At 40.3% G+C, this 21,975-nt stretch overlaps 1 protein-coding gene across 4 annotated transcripts in view; it reads right to left on the bottom strand.

Moving 5' to 3' along the window:
• LOC134882709 (kazrin-like) overlaps positions 1-21,975 on the bottom strand; it is a 98,193-nt gene that overhangs the window by 43,148 nt on the left and 33,070 nt on the right. For all 4 annotated transcript variants that reach the window (XR_010168187.1, XM_063910594.1, XM_063910593.1 and 1 more), the window contains exon 4: positions 10,561-10,768. Coding sequence is in view for 3 of the 4 variants with exons in the window: in XM_063910594.1 (XP_063766664.1) it covers positions 10,561-10,768 (208 nt within the window). In the remaining variant the exon portion in view is untranslated. The remainder of the gene's footprint in view (positions 1-10,560; positions 10,769-21,975) is intronic.

The raw sequence follows: 21,975 nt of genomic DNA on the forward strand, positions 1-21,975 counted from the left end.
GACTCATGAAATTGTCTGACCTTGTTTTAGTCAGGACTGTTACACATAATGTAAAGTCTTGTTTTTGCGGCTGGTGAAACATGTTTTCTCGACCTGAGATTGGAAACAGTTATACTGAGAAGGAAGATAGTAGAAAATGTCATCGGCCTTGCACATCTTTGTTGTCTACAACAAAAAGCATAATGATGATGACAACCATTAAAAAAGTACTTTGATATAATGAATGAAACTGAAATGAAATATTTTCAATCACAAAATTATGTTTGAGAGTGACCCAAGAGGAAATGACATACCATTCAATCAATAAAGTGAATCACTGCAGCGTGGAGCCATGCAGATTAATTTGTCTAGCTGCTATGCATGAAACTGAAATAATGTTGGTACAAATGATGGGTCTCAGTCAGCTGGGAATATTAACGTAGTTTTCTATATTCTTGGTTCAACCTATTAGTCATAATGGGAAGCAGATACTGTAAAGCTTCAGAGAAATGCTGAATAGAATAGAAAATGCTGATTGTTTCTTTCTTTTCATTACAATTTGCATAATTCTGATCAAATAGCTCATGGCAATTTCAGTGAGTAGCGTATGCATAGATTTAGAGTCAATTTGGAATTATAGTTCCATCAGCTGAAATAGGTTTCCAGGTTTTTGGTTTGTGTCTTTAAAAAGGAAACAAAGAAAGTAGTTAATCTGTGGCATGTTGGAGAACAAGTGGTAGGTAATTAGATACATTTATTTTGAAATTTGGGGTTAAAATTGACGTTTTTAAGAGAAAAAACTATCTCTCCGGACATGGATCTCACTGCTCGCTAGCTGTGAGCAACTTCAAGAGGCCTGGTGATAAAGATGCCTTTTTGAATTGCCTCATCTCAAACAGGAATGCACAAACACGCTTCTAACAATAAATATAAGCTTTGAGAAACACCACCCTGTCTGCTGCCTGCTGCAGAACATTTGGTATGAGATAGATTTATCCAGACATTTATTGCAAACAAAAAAAAAATGTACTGGTATGCATATACACAACCTTCTCCAAAGCGCGATTGTGTGTACACGCCTAAGCACACAGGGTACAGTAATTGGCGACCTGATAAATATTTGTGTAGAACCTCCTCAGCAGGAGAAAACAGAGAGGCATGCTTTCAACACTAATGCCTTCAGGCTGCAGACCAAAAATAAGTCAGGGATGGAGCCCACTTACATGCTTCATGTCAACAATTCAGGGGCCTGGGGAGATGATGCTGATGCTGATGAGTCAACAGAAACATACAAATGTAATTTTGAGCTGTTCTGTAATAACTGGTTATGTGATTTACCTGAGAGAACATGATACATTAATCATATAACTAAAAGTGTACACGAGTTTAATCAGCTTTTTAAAATTATTCCCAATGAGAATTAGGCTTTTTACTTTCTGCTTTTGCGTTGCTAAGATAATTTTCTGACCTTACAAAATAATTATAACGAAGAGCAGAAAAACAGCCAACATCATTCGCGTTTTTCACCATTGTCTAATCTGATGGATTGAGATGTGGGCCTTCTGTGTTTAAAATGTGTTTTAATAGTAACAGCAAACTGTGCTCTATCTGAATGAGGCCTAAGACTTTTTCGGGTTTTGGTCGATAATGGGTTCCCATTAAGTGGCTTTAGTCCAGACAGACAGAGCCAGATAAATGTTATTCTTTTTTAACTTTAATGGCATGCTTTGTCAGCAGCATGTAATCTAATTTGTAATCTCAATCCGTGTTCTCCTTAATGATACATTCAAACAGTGAATTGATTCATTTCAGAGTAATTGGAAACAACCTGAGCAGCGGTGCTCAATAAAATGCCATCAGAAAGTAAACAGTGAGGTGTGTTAGAGTGAGAGCCATCTGAAATTGTCTGCAGCATGGAGACAAAGCTTAGATATATGCAAAAGAACAAGGAAAGTGGACCATAACAGCTACTTTAGATAAAAGGGAGGCAACTAAATATTGTTTTTGTGGTCGATTCAACTAGTTTTGTTGCCAACTGTTACAGTTTACTTAAAATGAAACATCAATTTCCAAGAGACAAAAATGACCTATTTAAATGGCTTGTTTAGTAAGACCCTCCTAATTTTCAAGGGTATGATACAGCCCAGAAAAGCCAGCAAAAGCAACAAGTAAATCTATTGCATTTTGATTGAAAAAACAAACATTTGATGACTTCTGAAATAAAATGTGTAAGGAAATTCACAAACATGATTTTGATAATAAATAGATCTGAAGAGCAATTAAAGTACAAGCTCAATTCCTGCAGTAAATATAGACAAATGATAGAGTTAAATGATGGAGACAGTACTTCTATGAGAGGAGATAACATTGCAGTGCAATGCAAACGATTTGCCATTTATGGTTTGTGTGGGTGTTTAAAAGCACACAGTAATGTCCTGATGTTCAGGATGTCCTCAACCCATCAGCCTTTTGTGAGGCCTGCGTGAACCAGATGATTCGTAGCAGTGGCAACATGTTCTGCTTATCCTCTGCTCTGCAGGAATGTCACGCTTTGCGTCTTCTGGATACAGGGGGTGCTCTGCACTTTCTCAAAACTAATTTTCCTCCATGTGTAGTCCGTTCTCTTCTGGGAATGGATTTACGCTGCAGCCAAGGCAACAATATGTACCAACACCGATAAAAAGTCTCCGCTGCTAAAGCAATGAGGCGTTTTTATAGGATGAGCTGAGACTGTTGTGAAGGCTCCCTCACTGTCTCAACCTCCCCTTCTAGGAGATGCAATTGTTTGGAGTTGGAGCTCAACAGGGATTAGGATGATTTAAGGTGAAGATGTTTATAGTGGAGGCAGGGGACAGAACATGTTTTTAAAGTCTGATCATTATCTGCACCTCCTGTTGCGAAGCGGCACCGCAACACCCAGGCAGTCGCCTTGAAATATCCCACTTGGGAGAATTGTACTAAACACTCTGTCCGAGCTCTTTTTTTTTTGTCTTGTGCAGAAGTACAGCAAATCACTTTCAGTCATGAGTCCAGTGTCATTAATGGAAACATGCAGTATATCCTGTGTTCTCATTAAGCTAATGACGGGCTAATTGAATCAAACCACAATACAAATCAATCCAAGCTTGATGTGTGTTTCACTAACGTAGACAGACTCTAGGAAATTCTCTTAAATGTGTAGTATTGAAAGGGATTGATTAGCTGAAATAAATCACATTATATTTGTAACTGTTATTTTATAAGTGTACAATCACCTTAAACTAAGACACGCTGTATTTTACTTACCCTAGAGTGAAATCCTCTTTCATGGATTCCGCAAAGTTGCACCGATATGTCTTTACAGTAGTTCAGATCGGACAAACAAAACAATGGCTACAAAAGATGTACATCACCTGTAGGCTACCTTTGTTTTTAGCCGGCAGCTGAATCTTGCTGCTTCTAAAGTAGTAAAAGGTTTGCCCCTGAGCAAGGCAAAGGTCTTGAGAGATACCACAGTTTTGCAAATGCGATTAATAACCACAGCCTTGTAAATGGAGGGTTCTCATCGGAGCAGTTTGCTGCAATATGCTACCAAAATGCTAGATGTCGCCAGATCCAAAACACTCTTGTCGAAGTGAGCTGCACGTTACAAAGTTCCCAAACCTTGACTTAGAGTCTGATCCTTTCCAGGTGCATCATGTTGTAGATGAAACATTCCCCGGTAAGTCCATAAAACACAACCAGGAAGCAATGCTTCACCCAATACACAACATGAATTTAATACTCTGACATATGGTGGTGATAAATACAAGACACCCACTGTAGATATGCACATTTCTTATTTTCTACAGTCCATTTCCCATGAAGAAATCTGAGTATTTTGCTGCATTAAAGTTATAAAGAGGGGCCCATGAAGGAAATATCTGAGGGAGGGAAACATCTTCATTAGTCAATTCCTCGCTCTATTCCCCAGCCAGTCTCATAATGTGCTCTTAACCTCAGCCATGACCTAGACACAGGAAATCCATATAAAACGGCGTCTTCATCAAAACTCCTCTGGGAAACAAAGCCTGGTCTGAGCCGGTGGGAAGGAAACAGTTAAATGAGCATTTTTTCTTTCATGAATCTAGTTAGCATACGTAGACATATCAGTCTCACTGATTCGAATAATATCATCTCAGAGGCAGAGTGTCACACAGGCAGTTCAATTCTTAGTGTCACATCCAAAGTACTCTTCACTTCTCCTTGAATCGTCTTTCACTGACTTTCTCTGCAAAGTTTCATTCAGATAAAACTCGCTTGGCAACTACAAGTGCAGAGGAATGTCTGCTGAAGATGTACGCTGTCTTAGAGTTGGCGTCTTCCTTACAACTCACATTTCTGTTTCTGCTCCAATGCTTGTCCCCCTGCCTGCTTTTTTGCTGGTTCATTCTCCCTCAAAGTGGGCCTCTACATCAGAGGTAGTGATGGCACTGCGGCCACCTGCCCCCCAAATTGAAGAAATGCCACCGCAGCTGACGTCCAGGGCAGCACCTCTGTCACCCCTGCTAATAGAGCTGAGACACACAGGGGTCAACTGTCCTCTGTCAAATCTGACCCTTAACGAATGCTGCAACATGAAATCAGAAGCACTCTGCTGTGCCCTCCTGGTGAACCACAAACTTGGAAAGATTTCAGAGTGATTCGAACAATACAGGCCAGCTTCCTCTGCCCCTGTATGGACATGAAAGTGGATACGTGCCGCCCAGCTGTCCTGCCTGCTCTCTACACAGCCAAATCCAGGAGTGGAAAACCTTTCAGGAGTCAAAGTCCACAGTGCTTCTGCTCCCACTGACAACCCGCAAAGCTCTGTCAGTTCATTATCTGGGTTTGCATTGCTTTTGAAGCAAAATAAAAAACTAGAGTTGTTAATTATTTAAGGCCATTACCAGCCACTGTAGAACAAAGGCGGCCAATGTGCCGATAAGTACCTCTAAGCCCTGTTCAGCCAGTAAGTGTAGAAATACTCAGCTAACGTTGGAAGGAAATACAGAGGACACACTAAAACGAACATTGAGAAAGGGTCTTAGCTAAGATTAATAAATGATTCAAGGATTGGTAAAGTGAGAACCGTAGGCCAAATGTGTACCAGCAATTCAGGGGATAATGACAAATTGTGAGACCACTGCCACTGTCTTTTTGAAACACTACTGTCCTCTGAATCTTCTTTAAATGTAAGTGTAAACCCTCTCACCCCCCTTGTGCCGGTATTCTCATCTGGTTTTGGAGAGTCTAAACTCTGCCATGATAAGTTCTTCACTTGAGGAAGTCTAATGTGGAAGAGGAAGAGAGAGGGCTGAAGTGTGAGTGGAGTGAGGGGCTACCTCTCTCTTGCTATTGTTTGGACACAGTTCCTCTCACGCTGCATTGACCACAGACAGGGCGTGGCTGAGGGAGGCCAGGCAGGGAATATGAGGAGGGGAGGGGGTGAGGTATTCGGGTGGTGATGGATACAGGGGGAAGGTTAGGGCACATTGCATACTTTCCCTGCATGTGGACAGCGGACAGGAAGGCGGGTGGTCCCCTGTGAGCGTTACAGTGAGAGAAAGAGAAAGAGCTGGAGTGGGTGGGATTTTGCCCCAGCAGTTTGGCGCTCTGTTCCCAGCCCTGCTCGTGTGCACGATGAAGTAATGAGAGACCCGGGGCCTCTGACAAATTCAGGCCAGATGGGGAGAGGATTCTTACCCACAATTACTCTGCAGCAAAGAGCATTAGAGTGCAGCTTCTCCTCTACTGAGAAAAGATAATCACTAGTTCTTTTAGGAGAATACTTAATCAACACAGTTTTTTAGCATACTGTACAATTTGGAGGATGTCTTAAAGCCTTAAGCTGTGTTATCTCTGTGTTATACTGCCATGCTCTCCGTCGCACGGTTGCAGAGTTGCAGCATGAACTTCTAAATCAATCTGAATTCTCATTTCAATGTGTACTTTAAGGTTATTTTAATGCTCCTCAACATAATAAAGAAACACAAATAAGGACAGAACTGGAAGGCATTTTGCTTCCTAAACAGTTAGAAGATTGTTTTAGTCACACTTAAATAAACACTACTGTTTAGAGTCGAGAGTCATGTCTTTTGAAAACATTAAGGACAAAACCAACGCACTCTTATTCTTGATTACCATAAAAAGCACTCCATGTTTAATAGCACTAACACTTGATACCATAGAAATGCTGAGTTTCCTAAATGATTGAAAATACCATAATGGCTGACCTATCAGTGTTAATTGTTTAAATGTGTTCATCAGACTACAAGAATAACAATGAGCCTCTGCCACTGTCACTATGGAGAGAAAGCCCAGCAAGAAACAGAACTGTAACAAATCAAAAACAAACATTCAACTATGACTAAAATACTGACACAAAAATCCTGAATGATTTAAAGGTTTCTAAAAAGTACAATCTTTAGCTGCCATGCACACATAACAGAGTTCTTTAATCTGACTATGTTTTATAATGTGTACCTTTAGCTTTCTATCAGAAAACCTGATATGTTAAAACACAGGTGCTTATCTTTTGTTTCATCCTTATTCAAGGCCGGGAAATGCTCCAAATGCAAATCACCAAACATGTCTATTCCGAAAATCAAATGTATTCAGATAATCCTGAACATCCAAAATACATCCTTTCACTTTGTAAAGCTTTGGTCCTAGCCCTCAGCCCCTTGTTTTACGTTGACTGTGACTGACCGTGATGCTCCGGGACAAGTGAAACTGTGTCATCTATACTCCCCATGCTGCATGAGTCACCAACAGCTGCCCCGTGCTAGTGTTTTAGAAAGGTTTATGGATTAGTATTGGCGGATTCCCCTGAGTCTGTGATGAGCCCTTTCTCACCGTTAGACCAAGAGTATAAATAATGTATTATTAAATAGGGTGACACATTGATTTTAGAGGACAACATATTTTCATACAGACTCTGTTCCCTGAGACAAATTAAGTGCAAGCTGGATATTTTTCCAGCACAAGTCAGATGGACAATAGATAGGGCAGCAATGCAGTCAATGCTGGAACATCCACGTTGTTTGGGAACGTTAAACAAGGCCTTTAAATCAATGTGATGGATTAAGAGGAAGGACCCCTAATAAAAGGTGTGTCATCACCCCGACAATGAATACATTACTGTCAATGGCTTGTATACACAGAGGCAGGCCGTTCAGCCAAAGACCTTTCCATTGACTCTAATATACTCGAAAAAGAAGACATTAAACATACACTCTTTTGTAAAGAGAGATATGCTTTGAGATATTTAACAAAATGTGCAAAAGCAAGATAAAGTTAATCCTGATGCAGTGGGTAGAGAAAGGTGCATAGACTGTATATAAAGGTGATTTAATCTCTTGTTTCTCATGATTACAGACCGAAGGCCAAAGGGAACAGCATGCTGAAGTGTTATGTTTATAGCCTTATTGGACATCTGTCAGAGACGTTATTGAAGCTCCAGAGGGAAACTGCAAAAATCCTGACATTTGGCACAACATAATATATTTTGCAGGAAGTCAGTTCATGCATATTAAAAAAACCTGGTCTGTGGTGGCTGCTTTGATCCTGCACAGGGCAGAGCTAACATTTAGACCAACAAACAGCCTGGCCTTGAGAGGGATGCACACCTAAAGAACATTTAATCTCCCTAAGCCACTGGACGCTGACGCTGGCTCATCTGACACCACACTGCCTAACCCGCCCGACACATCTCTCAGAATCATCTTAAACTTAAAATCTTTAAAAAAACATCCTTAATCCAAGCAGTTCCTCGGATCATCCCTCTTTATGCAGGCAAGGTGAGAGCTATTTGTGACTCTGACGGAGAGGAGGATGGTGGAGGGCTGAGTGGCTGTGTTTGGTTAAATCAATCACCTGACTGCTGGCCTGGCCTCTGGGAACAGGAAGTATGACATCACTGACATTCAGGAATGTGGGAATGTCAGGCTGCATGTTAACAGTGCAGAGAGCGAGCCGGACGGAAACGACAGATCACTCACTGCAGCTGAGTTATTCCAACTCTAAAGACTAAAGGCCAAGTTTAGTCCTGTGGTGTAAAAAGGCTTCCCCTCACTGGTGAGGCCACTTTGTTGAACCATTGTCATCCAGCAAATAAATTAACCTGGCTCTGCTATAGCTGAAGTGCAATAAAGGTCAATGTATCGGCCAATCAAATTTGTGAAAATACACATTACTTAAAATTAATTATAATAATTAACCCTCCTGAGTTTAAAATTGTTTACTTTATAACTTGTTAATACTTGGGCATCTATTATCCCTTTAAACACATACATCTATCCCTCAAACTGGACTTTATGAATAGCAATGTATTTTCTCAATACGCCATCCGACCAACCGATTACCTTTTCGATTACATGACTGCTTTTGTTCAAAATGTCCTCTAAGAGTGGATTACCAGACGCATCTGCACCATACAGTACATGTTCAGATTCTGCGATTCCTTCCACAGGCCAACAGGTAAAGAAAAGCTACTTGTGAGTCTTGTTATATAGCCTACTCACTTCAAAAAGCAAGCCTAGACCTTGACTGTAATGCAGGACACCTTGTCTGGGGTCTATGTGTGTACCTGGAGGATTATAAAAGTATTTTCTCTAGTCATCAGAGTCAGCCCTGGTCCATTGCTGAATATGTTAATTGAAAACTTCCAGTTTACATACTAAATTCACCATTCCCGAAGGTTGTTTTTGTTGATGAGGGCTGAACAGAAAAAGAAGGAGCAACAACGACAATCTCTTTCTCTCCTATAACTTTCAGCTATTGTTGTTGTGATTTGTTCCCTGTGTGCTGCTGACCTTACATCACATCCTGATTAACTGCCCCCACTCTTCATGTGCTTAAAGGGGTGTAACATCGAATAGTTTTTTCAATCCTATAAACTTGGGGAACTTGCAAGACACAATAGAGAAAGAATGCCCAATAACAAAGTCGTAAAGACACACATGGATTTAACTCCATGATCACTGTGTCGTTCACTCCCCTGAATGCAATTTCAGAGCAAAATGCATTCCCAAGATGACTAATTGTAAAATCAGTGAAGTTCATTTTTAATTGCATCTTGGAGACACAATAATGAAATACATTTTGAGAATGTGAACAACCAAGACTCTTAGGAAACACAGGCTACACACACGCACGTGCCAGCGCGTAGCTTAAAACAACGACAACAACACCAAATTTCACACAGATCAGCCTTTAGGGCCAGCAGCAGATACGAGGAGTCACCTGCTGCTAAACTGCATATGCCCAACATAGGGAAGCATTTAATGGACAGTGACAGCCAGCTGCCTGGCAGGGTACGATCTCAATGACCTCCAGGCTTCATCACATATCCAAGTCCAATACAGATCACAGACACCCAGAGGCCAAAAACTAGCAATGTGAGGTCTCTTTTATTCAGTTGCCTTTTCTACACTTCAGAAAGTCAAACGTTATGTACAAGCAGGCAAAGAAAAGATAATTCTGCATGCCATCACTCAGTGTATTTGGTTGGTAGTGTTAAGTTAGTCTCCCCTCAATATATTGACTTGATCAGACAAAGGGTAAAAGGCAAACAAAATCAGATGAACTTCTCCTCTACACAGTTGTTCCAGTCATTACTGAATAAAATTCAACATTAACGAAACAAAAATGTCAGCTATATAAAAAAGCTCAACAGAATCTGTCATAAACAAAGTATATTAAAGACCCATCGTCTAGCACAAGCTGAAGCGACCATAAAATAACTATTTCAAAAAAAAAGAAAGAATTGCAAACAACCGTCATTAGGTCTTCAACAAATAAATATAATACAGTAATTATTTGTTATAAACTTTAGGTTATAAATTAAAGGAGTAAAAGCAGTGCTGTTAGAGTATGTAAGTATGGAATTTCAGGATTTGAAGCCAAACCTTCAACATTCCCATGAAAACTTCAGTTTAAAGCTCATTCCACATTCATCACATCTCTTTCCCAGTGCCATGGTGTCAGCAGCCCATCAGAGACGTTGGCATACAGTTCCTCTGCCTTAGGCTCAGTTTTAGACTCCTCGCCAATTTCTGGGAGAGCAGTGAAGGGGCCAGAGCTGGAGGGAGAGCAGCCCCAGAGGAGCCCAGCTGCAGCCTGGGAAACCAAACCTGGACCAGCTCTGGCCCACGCTCTCTAACCCCAGCCCTTCCTGTCTAATAACAACATTCAGTCTGTCTCTTGAGCTCTTTTTTTTTGGTATAATTTGCTGACTTTTCCACTGTCATTCTGCTGTGGACATTTGGGGGAAAATAAGTCAGCGGATGAACTGTGGAATGATATTAGTCTCCCTGCTGCACATTCCTCAAATACTTCCCACTGTTGATTTCCAAACACTCACACATGTTCATGTTCTCACACTCACAGAGAGGCAGGGGATTAGGCACACACACACACACACACACACACACACACACACACACACACACACACACACACACACACACACACACACACACACACACACACACACACACACACACACACACACACACACACACACACACACACACACACAGAGACAGACAGAGACAGACAGACAGACAGACAGACACTCACCCCGGTAATGGAGGCTGTCATCATGGTGGTTGTACTGGTGGTGGTTCTCTAAGGCAGGGGGGCTGCTGGCACCCAATTCAGCCAGTCTGCGGCTGGTGGCGGAGAGCTCAGAGCGGAGGTTGGTCACTTCCTGACTGGCGGACTGAATAGCCCCATCAATCCTCTGAGCCAGATGTTTGTTGTCTTCCATCATTTTAAGAATTTTCCCCTGAGGACCAAATCCACACAGAGCAGCATGATGTCAAGTGGAGCATCAGAGGGGGTGAAGCTTCCTCCTCCTCTTAGCCACCTCTCCTCCTCCTCCTCCTCCACCTGTGCTTCTTCTCCTACAGTTAACTTCGCACATATAAAGAAAAAAAAAAGCCAAAACCCGGTCCCTCTTGTTCTGTTCTCCACTGAGCAGCCCAGAGATGGTCTCTACCTGTTACTGCACAAAGAATAACGTATGTGTGGCCAAGCACAACACTGTCAGAAAAGCATGTGTGTGAGAGATAGAGCGCGGGAAAAGGGAGGAAGAAAGAACGTCAAGAGAGCAGAGGGAGAGAGAAAAAAGACAGAGGAGAAAGAGAGATTTAGCTCAGCGGGCGGAGGGGAAAGTGAGTGCTCCCGCAGAGGAGAATGTGCTGTGAGCAGCTGCTCTCAGAGAGGACCCAGCACACACTGAGATGACATGCAGCCTTTTAAATGGATTGTACCATGTGCTGGAGGACCAGGGGAGAGGGGGGGACGCAATTGGACTGAGCGGCTTTCCAGTAACTCTCTAACTACAGAGAGTGTTGTGTATCACACACCCTATAGAGTCTGTAATGAGTTAGCAATCGAGTCTGTAATCAGGAAAAGAACAGATTGTTTCTCTTTACTTCTTCCTCTCCCCATGTCCCTGCACTCTGAGCTTGGCAGCAGTTTTGAACCCTTTGACAAGAACTCATCAAGCACCCTATATCTTTTCAGTCCTGCTCCCACTCTCCCTTCCTCCCTCTCACTAACACACCCGCTGTCTTTTTGTCTCTCCCACCCCCTCTTTTTTCATTCCATTATATATTCATCTCTTTGTCCTGGGAAACCTCACCCCCACATCAGTGGAAGGGGAAGGGGGCTGGCTCAAGGCGCCCAAGGGGAAAACATTTCAACTCCGAGAGCAAACTTAACAGAGGACAGAGGCACAGCCCTCTAATGGGCTAAACACGAAGAGGGGAGGCCCGGAGAATTACAATCGAGCAGTGGCGAACATAGTGGAGCTTTACTACTTTGATCAAAAACAGTTGGAAGGATTATTTTTCTGCTTATCTGAGGGCCCTGAAAATAAACACTACTGCTATGAAGTCTTATCTGTACAGCTGTAAAAATTCCATCACACAAACACAAAAAGGTTATGGAGAGAGGGTATGCCGTTCATCTTAACTTAAAACAATTCCAGATATTGCTGAGCCATCACAACTTTGAATCTGCATTTGACATTTCATTTCCTAAAAAAAACACATCCTGTCTCTGACAAGAAACGGAGGCTGATGAGTGATACATCACTGGGAAGCTGTCATCCCGGGCTCGGGTGATAACGGCTCAATGCTCATTGGTATTCACACAATGGCAGCGAGAGACAAACAGAGATGGGACTGCAAGCGTGCGAGACTGACACAATGAGACACACAACTTGTTGGTTACACTGCCGGTTTGTTCACTGCTTTATTATGAAGTCCACACAGTGATGTTGTTACAGATCAGATCACGTCTACAACTATCAGACAGGGGCCTGTTGGAGCGGCCCTTTTGGAAATAATCCAACAAGGATGCCTTAACTTCTCAGCTCCCTACAGTACATATTGTTAGGGTTGTGAGATATACTGTAGCAGTGTTTGCAGTGAAATATATCTATAAAGAATTTCTCAATTACATTTCAGAACATTTACTATACCACAATGTATTTCCTAGAGCGATAAAGAACAATACGTTTTCTTTCCACGACAAAGGGAATTAATTCCACCAAAAAGTGCTTTGATAAAAGTACACAAGTAAAAACAAAATCCATTATCGCGGCTGCATGGTTAAAACAAGAGCAATACATTTCAATCACTCTTTCTCCGAGACAGACGGTCACACACAGATAAGTGAACAGTATAGGCAAGGCTTTTATGCAGCAACAATTGGCTTCCTCGTTACACCTGAACTGAATTTGCAATTGTCGGAGGTAATAGTAAAACATAAGTATAAAATGGATTTGTTTATATCCAGAATATATGACAACAAAAAGACCAGGGAAACAAAACCTGATTCTATTTTCTAAAATTATAAGATTTCCAGTGATTAATCTTATTATTAGAGATCATTGTAAATCAAATAACATTAGAATATATACAATTCATCAACAATGTGAAGATTTCAGTGCTTGAAATTATGTGGACAAAAATATTATCTAACATTTTTTTTGAAGATTCATAAACCAGAATTTTCCTCAAGTCAACATTGACCTGTGTTGGCGCTTCATGTAAGATGAGAGAATCACCAAAGACTCAAGGATTCTTCCTCCTCTGTCCAATGAACACATTTCAAAGCAATCCATAGTTGTCCATATATTTTCAGTCAGCTTGTTTTATCATCCGTCCTCTTCCAGTCTCTATCCTCTCTATAACCTTTCTGTTTATATAATCCCTGCTGTTCAATTTATAACAGATGACACGCAAACAGGGCAATTATTTCAGTTACTAGATAAGACATATACTTCAGAACTGGCATGTTCGATCATCACATCACATGTTAGCAGATCATTATCACAGTCTAGACAGACACGTCCCTGTCCCCGATTAGTGCACTGGCCCTGATTTGAGGCTGATTAGCAAAGGACAAATGTAGCACGATCTGTAGCTCAGGGTGGGGAGGAGGGCCGTCTCAACGTCTCGCTTTACACAGAAGGGGTCCCGTTATTCCAGCGCAACTGGTTCTGTTAAACAATGTGACTGTTAAGTGTTCCTTCATATGAAACCACAACCACAGTCTGCTGTGAGCTATGCGAGTGCTTTCAAACGCTCAACTGTGGAATGCGAGGAAATTAATGATTTTGGGGTCGAGGGTCGGGACATGTCCCAGATATACATCAATAACCAGATGGATACTTTGACGATTTAAAATTGCAGCATGTCCAAAACCCATAAAGGCTTCTTCTGTCTTCACAACTCCAGTGAAAGTCTGTGTGGACAACAGACCAGTGCATTGGTTTACCCTCTTAAAAAACCATTTCTCCCACCAGTGCTTCTATGGATCTGCTTCACTTTTCCAAACTTGGCCCAGTGTTTGTGTTGTTAGTTTGCTCTCTTGTTTGATGCTTTTAATGGGAAGTTTAATTAAGTGTGCCAAGGGTGTGCAGTTAAAAAGAGGTATTGATAAACAGTCACCATGACTGTCTGCCTCGGTTAATTGAATATCGACTAATCCTCCACAAACTGGAATGCTTTCCATTTTTTGCCAATTGCAAAGTGATATAGGGCCCTGATCAAGTATTTATACAGGTCCAATGAGGGGCCGGGGGAAAATACCTGCTTCCCTCTACCAGTAATGTCCATCCAATCCTATGAGAAAAATAAAGTTGAAATGCCTGTCAAGGTGTGAATATGTGAAGAAAAGCTTTGTAATTAATATCTAGGGGAAAGAAATGTGTTAGGAGGTCTGTTTTCTCCCCAACATTATTAAATAATAGTAAAACACAGCTATAATAAAATATGTTTCCATAGGAGAAACATTTCTAACGAACGATGTGCATTTATAAACACTTTTAACTTGTATCTACAATGTAGTGTGTAAACAACAATGAATGAAATGCAAAATGGAGGGTCATAGAAAAGTGTTTCCATGTAAGGCTAATTAGGACTTGTAGAATTCAGACCATACGTTGAGATTGTTTGTCAATTACTCAAATGCCTTGTATACTATTTTTACAGATTTACCAATATCCTACACCTAGTTAAACCTACTTTTGTGGAGAATCTGGATCAGCCTGTCAAGCTGTAAAAACAACATTGATTATTATCACCTTATAAAGTTAGTATTGCTAACAGTGGCAATTATGTCTGTAAATGCTGTTGTTCAATAAAAAACCTTTAATATGATTTCTAAATGAAACCATCTAATTTATGAAATGGTAACATTTTGGGTTCATTCCATGGTCAAATAATAACAGGCCTCTTTGCTTAATTGGCTCCAAGAATGGGAGACATTCCTCCATTAGGAATGAGGCCCCCTCAACAGCCAAGGAGCATCTCTGGAGGGCTTTATTGCTGCACACTGCCAACATTATGTCTGTTTATGTATCCCAGATAGATACTTGAGAAAGTATGTTGCAGCCTTTAAATAAAGTAGAGCTGCTCTCAATCCAACCCTTCACAGGCGGCAGTTCTAAACCTCACATCTTCAGTCTGCTATGGACTGAAGCAAAACAGCAGTTTTCAGGACATTTTATTCTGGAAGTGAAATGGTCTTGGTACACAGTACACCGTCTGCCAACATCAAAGAGAACAAGAGTTTTGATTTTCACTTGTAGGCAGGTAAATTTGCACTGCATTTAGATTTTACTGTTGTGCGCTCAGCAGTGTAGTGTGTTTTTATGTGTATGAAACAGAGTAAGAAAATGGAAAAAAGTGCTGCATCAAAAGAACGAAAGGAACAAAGTGTCCCTTTAAAAGTTATAAATGAAATAAAGTGTTTTCTGTGTCGCTCCCTCGTGCTTTCTTTTGCCCACATTTGTGACAAACAAGACACTTGAGACAAGATTGGCCGTTGTTAGTCCGATCGAAAATGGTTCCACTATCCCAAAGCAATAAGGCAGCCATACACGGTTGTACATTATCTTCAATGATGGTTGATTATTCTGTTTACTAGAATATATGCAGATGTAAGACAAAATCAGATCATCAAGCATGCATGACTTGAAAGCGAGTAAACATTAAAAACTATAGAAAGCTGAGTTTCTGTCACTTACAGTCCACTGCTTTGAGTCTTCTCAGCAGATTTATCAAAAGCTAATGTCACAGTTGGAGGAAATGGGTATTTATGTCTGTGCAAGTGACGGGAAGAGAAAGCATTTTGCCCCGAGTGGTGACACACAGGGACAGAGGGGCATTGATGGAGTAAACAGTGAATGGCAGGGAGCAGAAACTAAACTTTGTCTCTTTGTCTTTGTGTCTCTTTTGCATCCTTTCTCTCCCCATCTGTCACTTTCTCAAGCTCCACCAGCTTACTTATTAGTTAGATAGGAGCTTTTTTGTGGCAGAAGATTTGACATCATAGACTTTGTGTCTTATAAAGTGCAAACCATTTTTAATGGTTATTGACAATAAATGCTGTTGCATGTTGTTGTTGGTTCATCATAAAAACCTTTTGAAGTGATATGTTAATTATTATGTGCGCTGAAGTATTCCCTTATTTAGCTGGAACAATTTGCTTTACATACTTTAGATGGCTCTTACTTCCTACTAATTTACTCTAAAGGTCAAGCTCTCGGTGTTAAGGATTACTTTACAAAGGATCAGAATGTCTTTGGATTTAATTTATTGTTATAACTTAGTTGAAGTTTTAACTTTCCTAAAATGACCCAGTCAAAGAAACAGACTTGGATTAAGTCATAGCATCTCAAACAAGACACTTGATTATAAGGAGTACTTGTCATCCTTTTAAACTGGTCAATCAAATGCATCGGCCTCTGAGGTCGCTACACACCCGTCTTTAATCACTGAGAGCTCCCTCAAACGATCAGCACTTTGCCATCAACAGGCTGATAAACAGTAGAAAGCATCAGATTCACTCCTCCTCTGCGGCTTGAAATCTGGCTGAGGGCTTAACTGTCATCCCTTGTGCTGGCCTATGGAGCCTGAGATAAGACCTGCAGAGCAGCACCTATTATCTGCTGTCAAACTCAGCACGTCTGTCACCCAAAGTCCTCCTAAGTTCCAGTCCAACGCCTTGCAGCCATGTCGTTCTCACATCTCTGATAGTCTGGTAATAATAAACAGTTTGACAGCCTCTCCACTTGAAAATAGCAGTCGACAGGGTTGTGGATGAAACGCAGTGCCAGGGGCCTTGATGAGGATCAAGATAAAGGCTTCTCTGCAAGACTCTGAGGGAATGGACGGGAGAGAGGAGGGTCTGGCTATAATGAAGTAAAAGACCGGAGGGAAGGGAAATATACGTCTGATGGTGGAGAAAAAAGATATAGAAAATGATATTACTCTACCGTTTCACACTTTTTGCTTTTCTTCTTGCAGCATGACCCCTCGATCACACTTCTGCTCCCTGCTGGCTGTTTTCTGTCATTGCCTCTGCTCCGAGCGGTCCCCATTATGCCCTGCCAGGCCTAAACACATTATGTCTGCTCAATTCCACTCATCCCCCCCATCATACCTTTGTATTAACCATGCAGGCATGCAGAGATAAAAGTTGCAGTCACCTCATATAAAAATATGGCGGGCGTTGATTCAAAAAGGTGCATGTTTAGCACGTAGCATTTTCACATTCAGCCATTTCCTGATGTCTAATTGAGTTCCTCACCCCTGTCATTGCTCTCTGCTCACTTCTGCAGGAGTCACTATTATACTGTGATGTTGAGGGAATTGGAGATGTACCTTTAGCTTGCAGAGGGGGAGGGAAAAGATAGATAGATTTATAATCATCAACATAATTAAGTGTCATTTAAATGAATCAAAGTAACAAAGAATTGTTGTCAGATTTATCGCAGTCCTGATACAAAGGAGAAAAACTATGAGCTATAACTATTGAACAGCTGCTCAATAAAGCAGAAGAGATGTCTCTACAAGAGGATATCTCTTGAAGTAAAACATTTTCTACAACACAAGGAGAGCCTCGTTCATTGACAAACAATCCTCCATCCATCTCTCTCTCTCTCTCTCTTTCTTTTGGTAGCAGCAGAGTGAGCTTCAGAGGGTACCTGCATGGAAAACAGCCTGACAGAGCTCTGCCTGTTGATTTATGATATACGTTTAGTTATTTATTGGCTAATCATGGCGGGATGCTGAGAGCAGGTTAGAGTACACCTCCCGAGAAAACTGGGCAAGTCTTGAATAAAGAGATGAAGGGGCAGACTGCTGGGTGGCTTATTCTGTAAATAATAAGAGAGTTTGGAATAGGCTTGTTTTCAAGGCTGAAATATTAATCTCAAACAAATCGAAGAAAGGAAGCTCATTTAAGGGAGTAAGCCAATTTGATGTTAATAAAGAAATCAAAATAGCATTCTTGCTGAGAGTTAAATGTGAACGTTGACACCACTTTCAATTCTGGACGGTAACTATGAAGCTACAGCCAGAAGCCTGTGAACTTAGCACAAAAAGATGCCAAAGGGAACACAACACACTGACATAACTAAAGCCAACACACAGTGTTTGTTAATATTAAAGTGGAGATTAAAATGTTAGCTTTAACATATGATTATGAACTATATGTTAATTGCAAAATGTAATGGCTTTCATCCACCAGCACTAAGATTTGTTCTCCATAAGTCTTGTTTGCAGTGCAGATTCTGTCTGCCACAGGTTCACAATATCCCTTTCAGAGCAAGACATACAGTATAAGCTGCATTTTTTTCAAGTGGCAAATCAGAAGTAGAAACCAAATCTCAGGTAAGGATATAACTATAGCCATGTTCATGATGTTAACTCTACCCTACCCCCCGAAGTGACGGAGAAGGAGAGGGAGGTGAAGAGGCAAAGGCATTATTTCTACTATGCTAGACCAGAAGGTGACAAAACATGCCCACTGGTTAATTGGGTGTTTATTCTTATTCTCACAGCCCTGAGATTGGATTTTTGAGGTTAAATTGCATTTCTTTCAGATATTTCTTGCTTTAGACAGTAGACAGTCTAAAAACAGAAGCCATGTTTTTGAAGTAGATCAATCAGAGTATATCTTCTTGTTTATCAGAAAAAAACAACAGACAGAAGAGATGTTGACAATGTTTCTGCTGTGCAGTTTGTTTGGACACAAAAAATGTGTCCTGTGTTGTTAATAGCGATTTCAAGCAGCGAAGTGCATTTGCCAAATGTTAAGCAATGCTTTTAGGTTTAATGTAGCACTGCAGGCAAATAACCGAATGACAGGTTTAGAGGGAAGAAATCTGTGGAGTACCGAGAAACAGATTAATCCATATCTGACGGGGAGCTGCCTCAGGTACAGTGTATTGATAAGGAGCTTATCCCCTTGTCTGTGTGTGTGTAAAGGCACCTCTGCAGAGCCTATTGATTAAGAGGCTCATCTTACTATCATGTGTTCCCACTTCAGAGGACAGCTCCAATGAATAGTAACACTAGAGACAAAAACCACTCCATCACAGCTTTATCTGTGTCTTAAAGAAGCTGCTTTGTATGCAAACCGATACACTGTACACTTTTTCCAATTTCTTCACGTCCAAGTGACACCCTCAGTCCCCTTCCTATCAAAAATGCATATTGCATAAGCCTGTCCGAATTTCTGTCTCAGTTATGTCTTTAAGCACCACATTTTTGCACAAGACGAAAAAAAGAAATCAAAATGTTTTAAAAAATTGACAACATAATAGAGAGAAATTGCTGTTTCATTGTTAACGATACAATAAAAGCCCTGTGGCACCAGCAGAATTTTAAATGGTTCCTAAGAACTACAAGCAGCAATGTGCTGGGAATTGCTTTCATTATTTGCTGAAGCTAATACTACAAGATATGGAACGTGTTGGAACAAGTTGAAAAATGAGTAACAAGGGAAGGGGAGAGTAAGATAAATAAGGCAGAGAAATAGAAGGACACAGTGTGAGAGAGACGAGGTCGGAGCCAAAAACATGTGAAGTTGCAAAGTCATTTATTATATTTCAGCATTTATCTCTGCGAGAGAGAGACGAGTTATCAGGGAGACTAAATTGAAAGACATTCAAGCGTGCAGTACGAGTCAGTAAAAGGAACATTGAAGAGCAGACCGGAGCAAACTCTCTCAGTATTCCAGGCTTAGCATATTGTTCTGCATGGAGTGCCTGTCATGCCCATATATGCACTACACACACACACACACACACACACACACACACACACACACACACACACACACACACACACACACACACACACACACACACACACACACACACACACACACACACACACACACACACACACACACACACACACACACACACACACACACACACACACACACACACACACACACACACACACACACACAGGCAGGGTTAGCTCAAACATTAAAATGTAAAAGCAATTAAAGTGAAGCCACAACAGTGCAGAAGTGCCAACCTGACAGCAGGACTTTGATTGTTTTAATTAGAGCAATATGGCTGACTCATCCATGAATAGAATTGAAGGAAAAGGAGGTTTTTTTCTGCCCATAAACCTGTTTTAAGCATTGACTACAGTAAATAGGGTACAACTATTTTACATATGCTATAGTGCAAAAGGGCAAAGCATTTATGCAAATGTATTTGGATAGACCAAGTGTGTCGATGAGATACTTTTGTATTGTGTCTTTCATTTAATGGCTCCAACTTATTCTAATTGTAAATGTATGTGATTTAAATGCATTTAATAAGCTGGCTCCTGCAGGAGCTGGGAATTGCATTAATCTGCATGCTAAATTAGTTTGAATCCAAAACTTGTCTGGCTCAGGGAGTTGAGCCTTTGTAAGGGATTATAACGGGGCATTAATACTAATATCCATGGAAAGCCACATCCATGAAATGTTTCTTTCTGTTTCTAAATTCTTTGCGTTTGGGTAAACTAATTACCAAGGTATCATTTTACAGTCATGCTGAATAGATAAATATTCTACAGAGTATGTCCCCAAGCTTTTTCCTTGCAGTCATGTCCCTGTGTGTTTATTGTCCTGGTGTTAGCGTGTTTGCATCCAATAAGACTTTGTTTGAGTGCTTTGTGTGTGCATGTATTTGGGTAAATATGTATACTGCCTCGCTGTTTGTACGTGTGATTCTGTTGAGGAGAGGTAAAGACAATAGAGAAAGACACACTCAAAGTAAGGCAGGAAGGAAGAAGGACAATATTAATATTGATTTATCCACAACCAAAGGCTGTTTGTTTACGAAAAGGTATAATAATAATGTGACTGTTATTCTCGGACTGGAATTTTTCAACACCTAAATCCACCTTTCATAACGCAAGCATGTGAAATCTTAATGGTCATCCTGCTAATCCCTGAAGGGAAATCCCACACGTTAACAGAAACCACAGATCAGTCAGAGGATGGAGAGTGCAATCAAGCTCAAATACGTTTCCACACAGTTGGTACATTCTCTGTTTGCAATCGCATAGCATTTGATAACCACAAGAGGTTTTTCATGTCCTTATCTGCTCAAATGTATTAAGTATTTATATAATACATGTTGTAAATAAAGTATATCATAATGTAAAAAGGCACCTATAAAATGTGCAAAACCTAGTCATTTTTTAGGTTTTTGTTTCCTTTTATTTCCATAAGATAAATCTACCTTGTATTTTCCGCTCTGCTCAAATGTCTATCTTGCATTATCCCTTTTCTTATTTTTCATTATAAACTACTATATCGTTTTTCTATAGATGTTTTCATATGTCATTGCTGCCTGGATTTTTTTTCTCAGTACAAGTGTTACCTTATTGTAGCGAACAGACTGTAGGGAGGTAGAGCAGTGGAAGGTGGGAGTACAATGTCTCCTCATTATGTTGATAACAAGACTTCAGTCATGCAGCTTTGTAAGGCTGTACTGAGAAACAGCGATCCTTCAGCTGAATTATCTAAACCTCAGCACGCGAACATGTCTGAAATGACAATGATTACATAATGATGTTCATTTTTAGGAGACCCTATGATATGATCTAGAGCTGCTACCATTAATGTATAGGTCAATTAACACACATATGTATGTATATATATATATATATATATATATATATATATATATGTATATGTATATGTATATGTATATATATATATATATATATATATGTATATGTATATGTATATATATATATATATATATATATATGTATATGTATATATATATATATATGTATATACACATATATATATATATACATGCATACATACATACATACATACATACATACATACATACATACATACATACATACATACATACATACATACATACATACATACATACATACATACATACATACATACATACATTTACATATACACACACACACACACACACACACAATAACAAAAAAACTGGTGGGCTGTCTGAGGGGCAGAACACTTTTTAAAAGGCAGGGATTTCTTTGCATGCAAATGGCACTACATCATGTCGACTCAACGTCTACCATGGGGCATCCAAGATTGATAAAATTCCAACTTTTACAGCCTAAATAAATATATTTATTAAACATCTAGTGACATGTAATAACTTTATTTTCATCATTC

This window comes from Eleginops maclovinus, chromosome 20, assembly GCF_036324505.1.
Source record: "Eleginops maclovinus isolate JMC-PN-2008 ecotype Puerto Natales chromosome 20, JC_Emac_rtc_rv5, whole genome shotgun sequence".
Taxonomy (NCBI): Eukaryota; Metazoa; Chordata; class Actinopteri; order Perciformes; family Eleginopidae; genus Eleginops; species Eleginops maclovinus.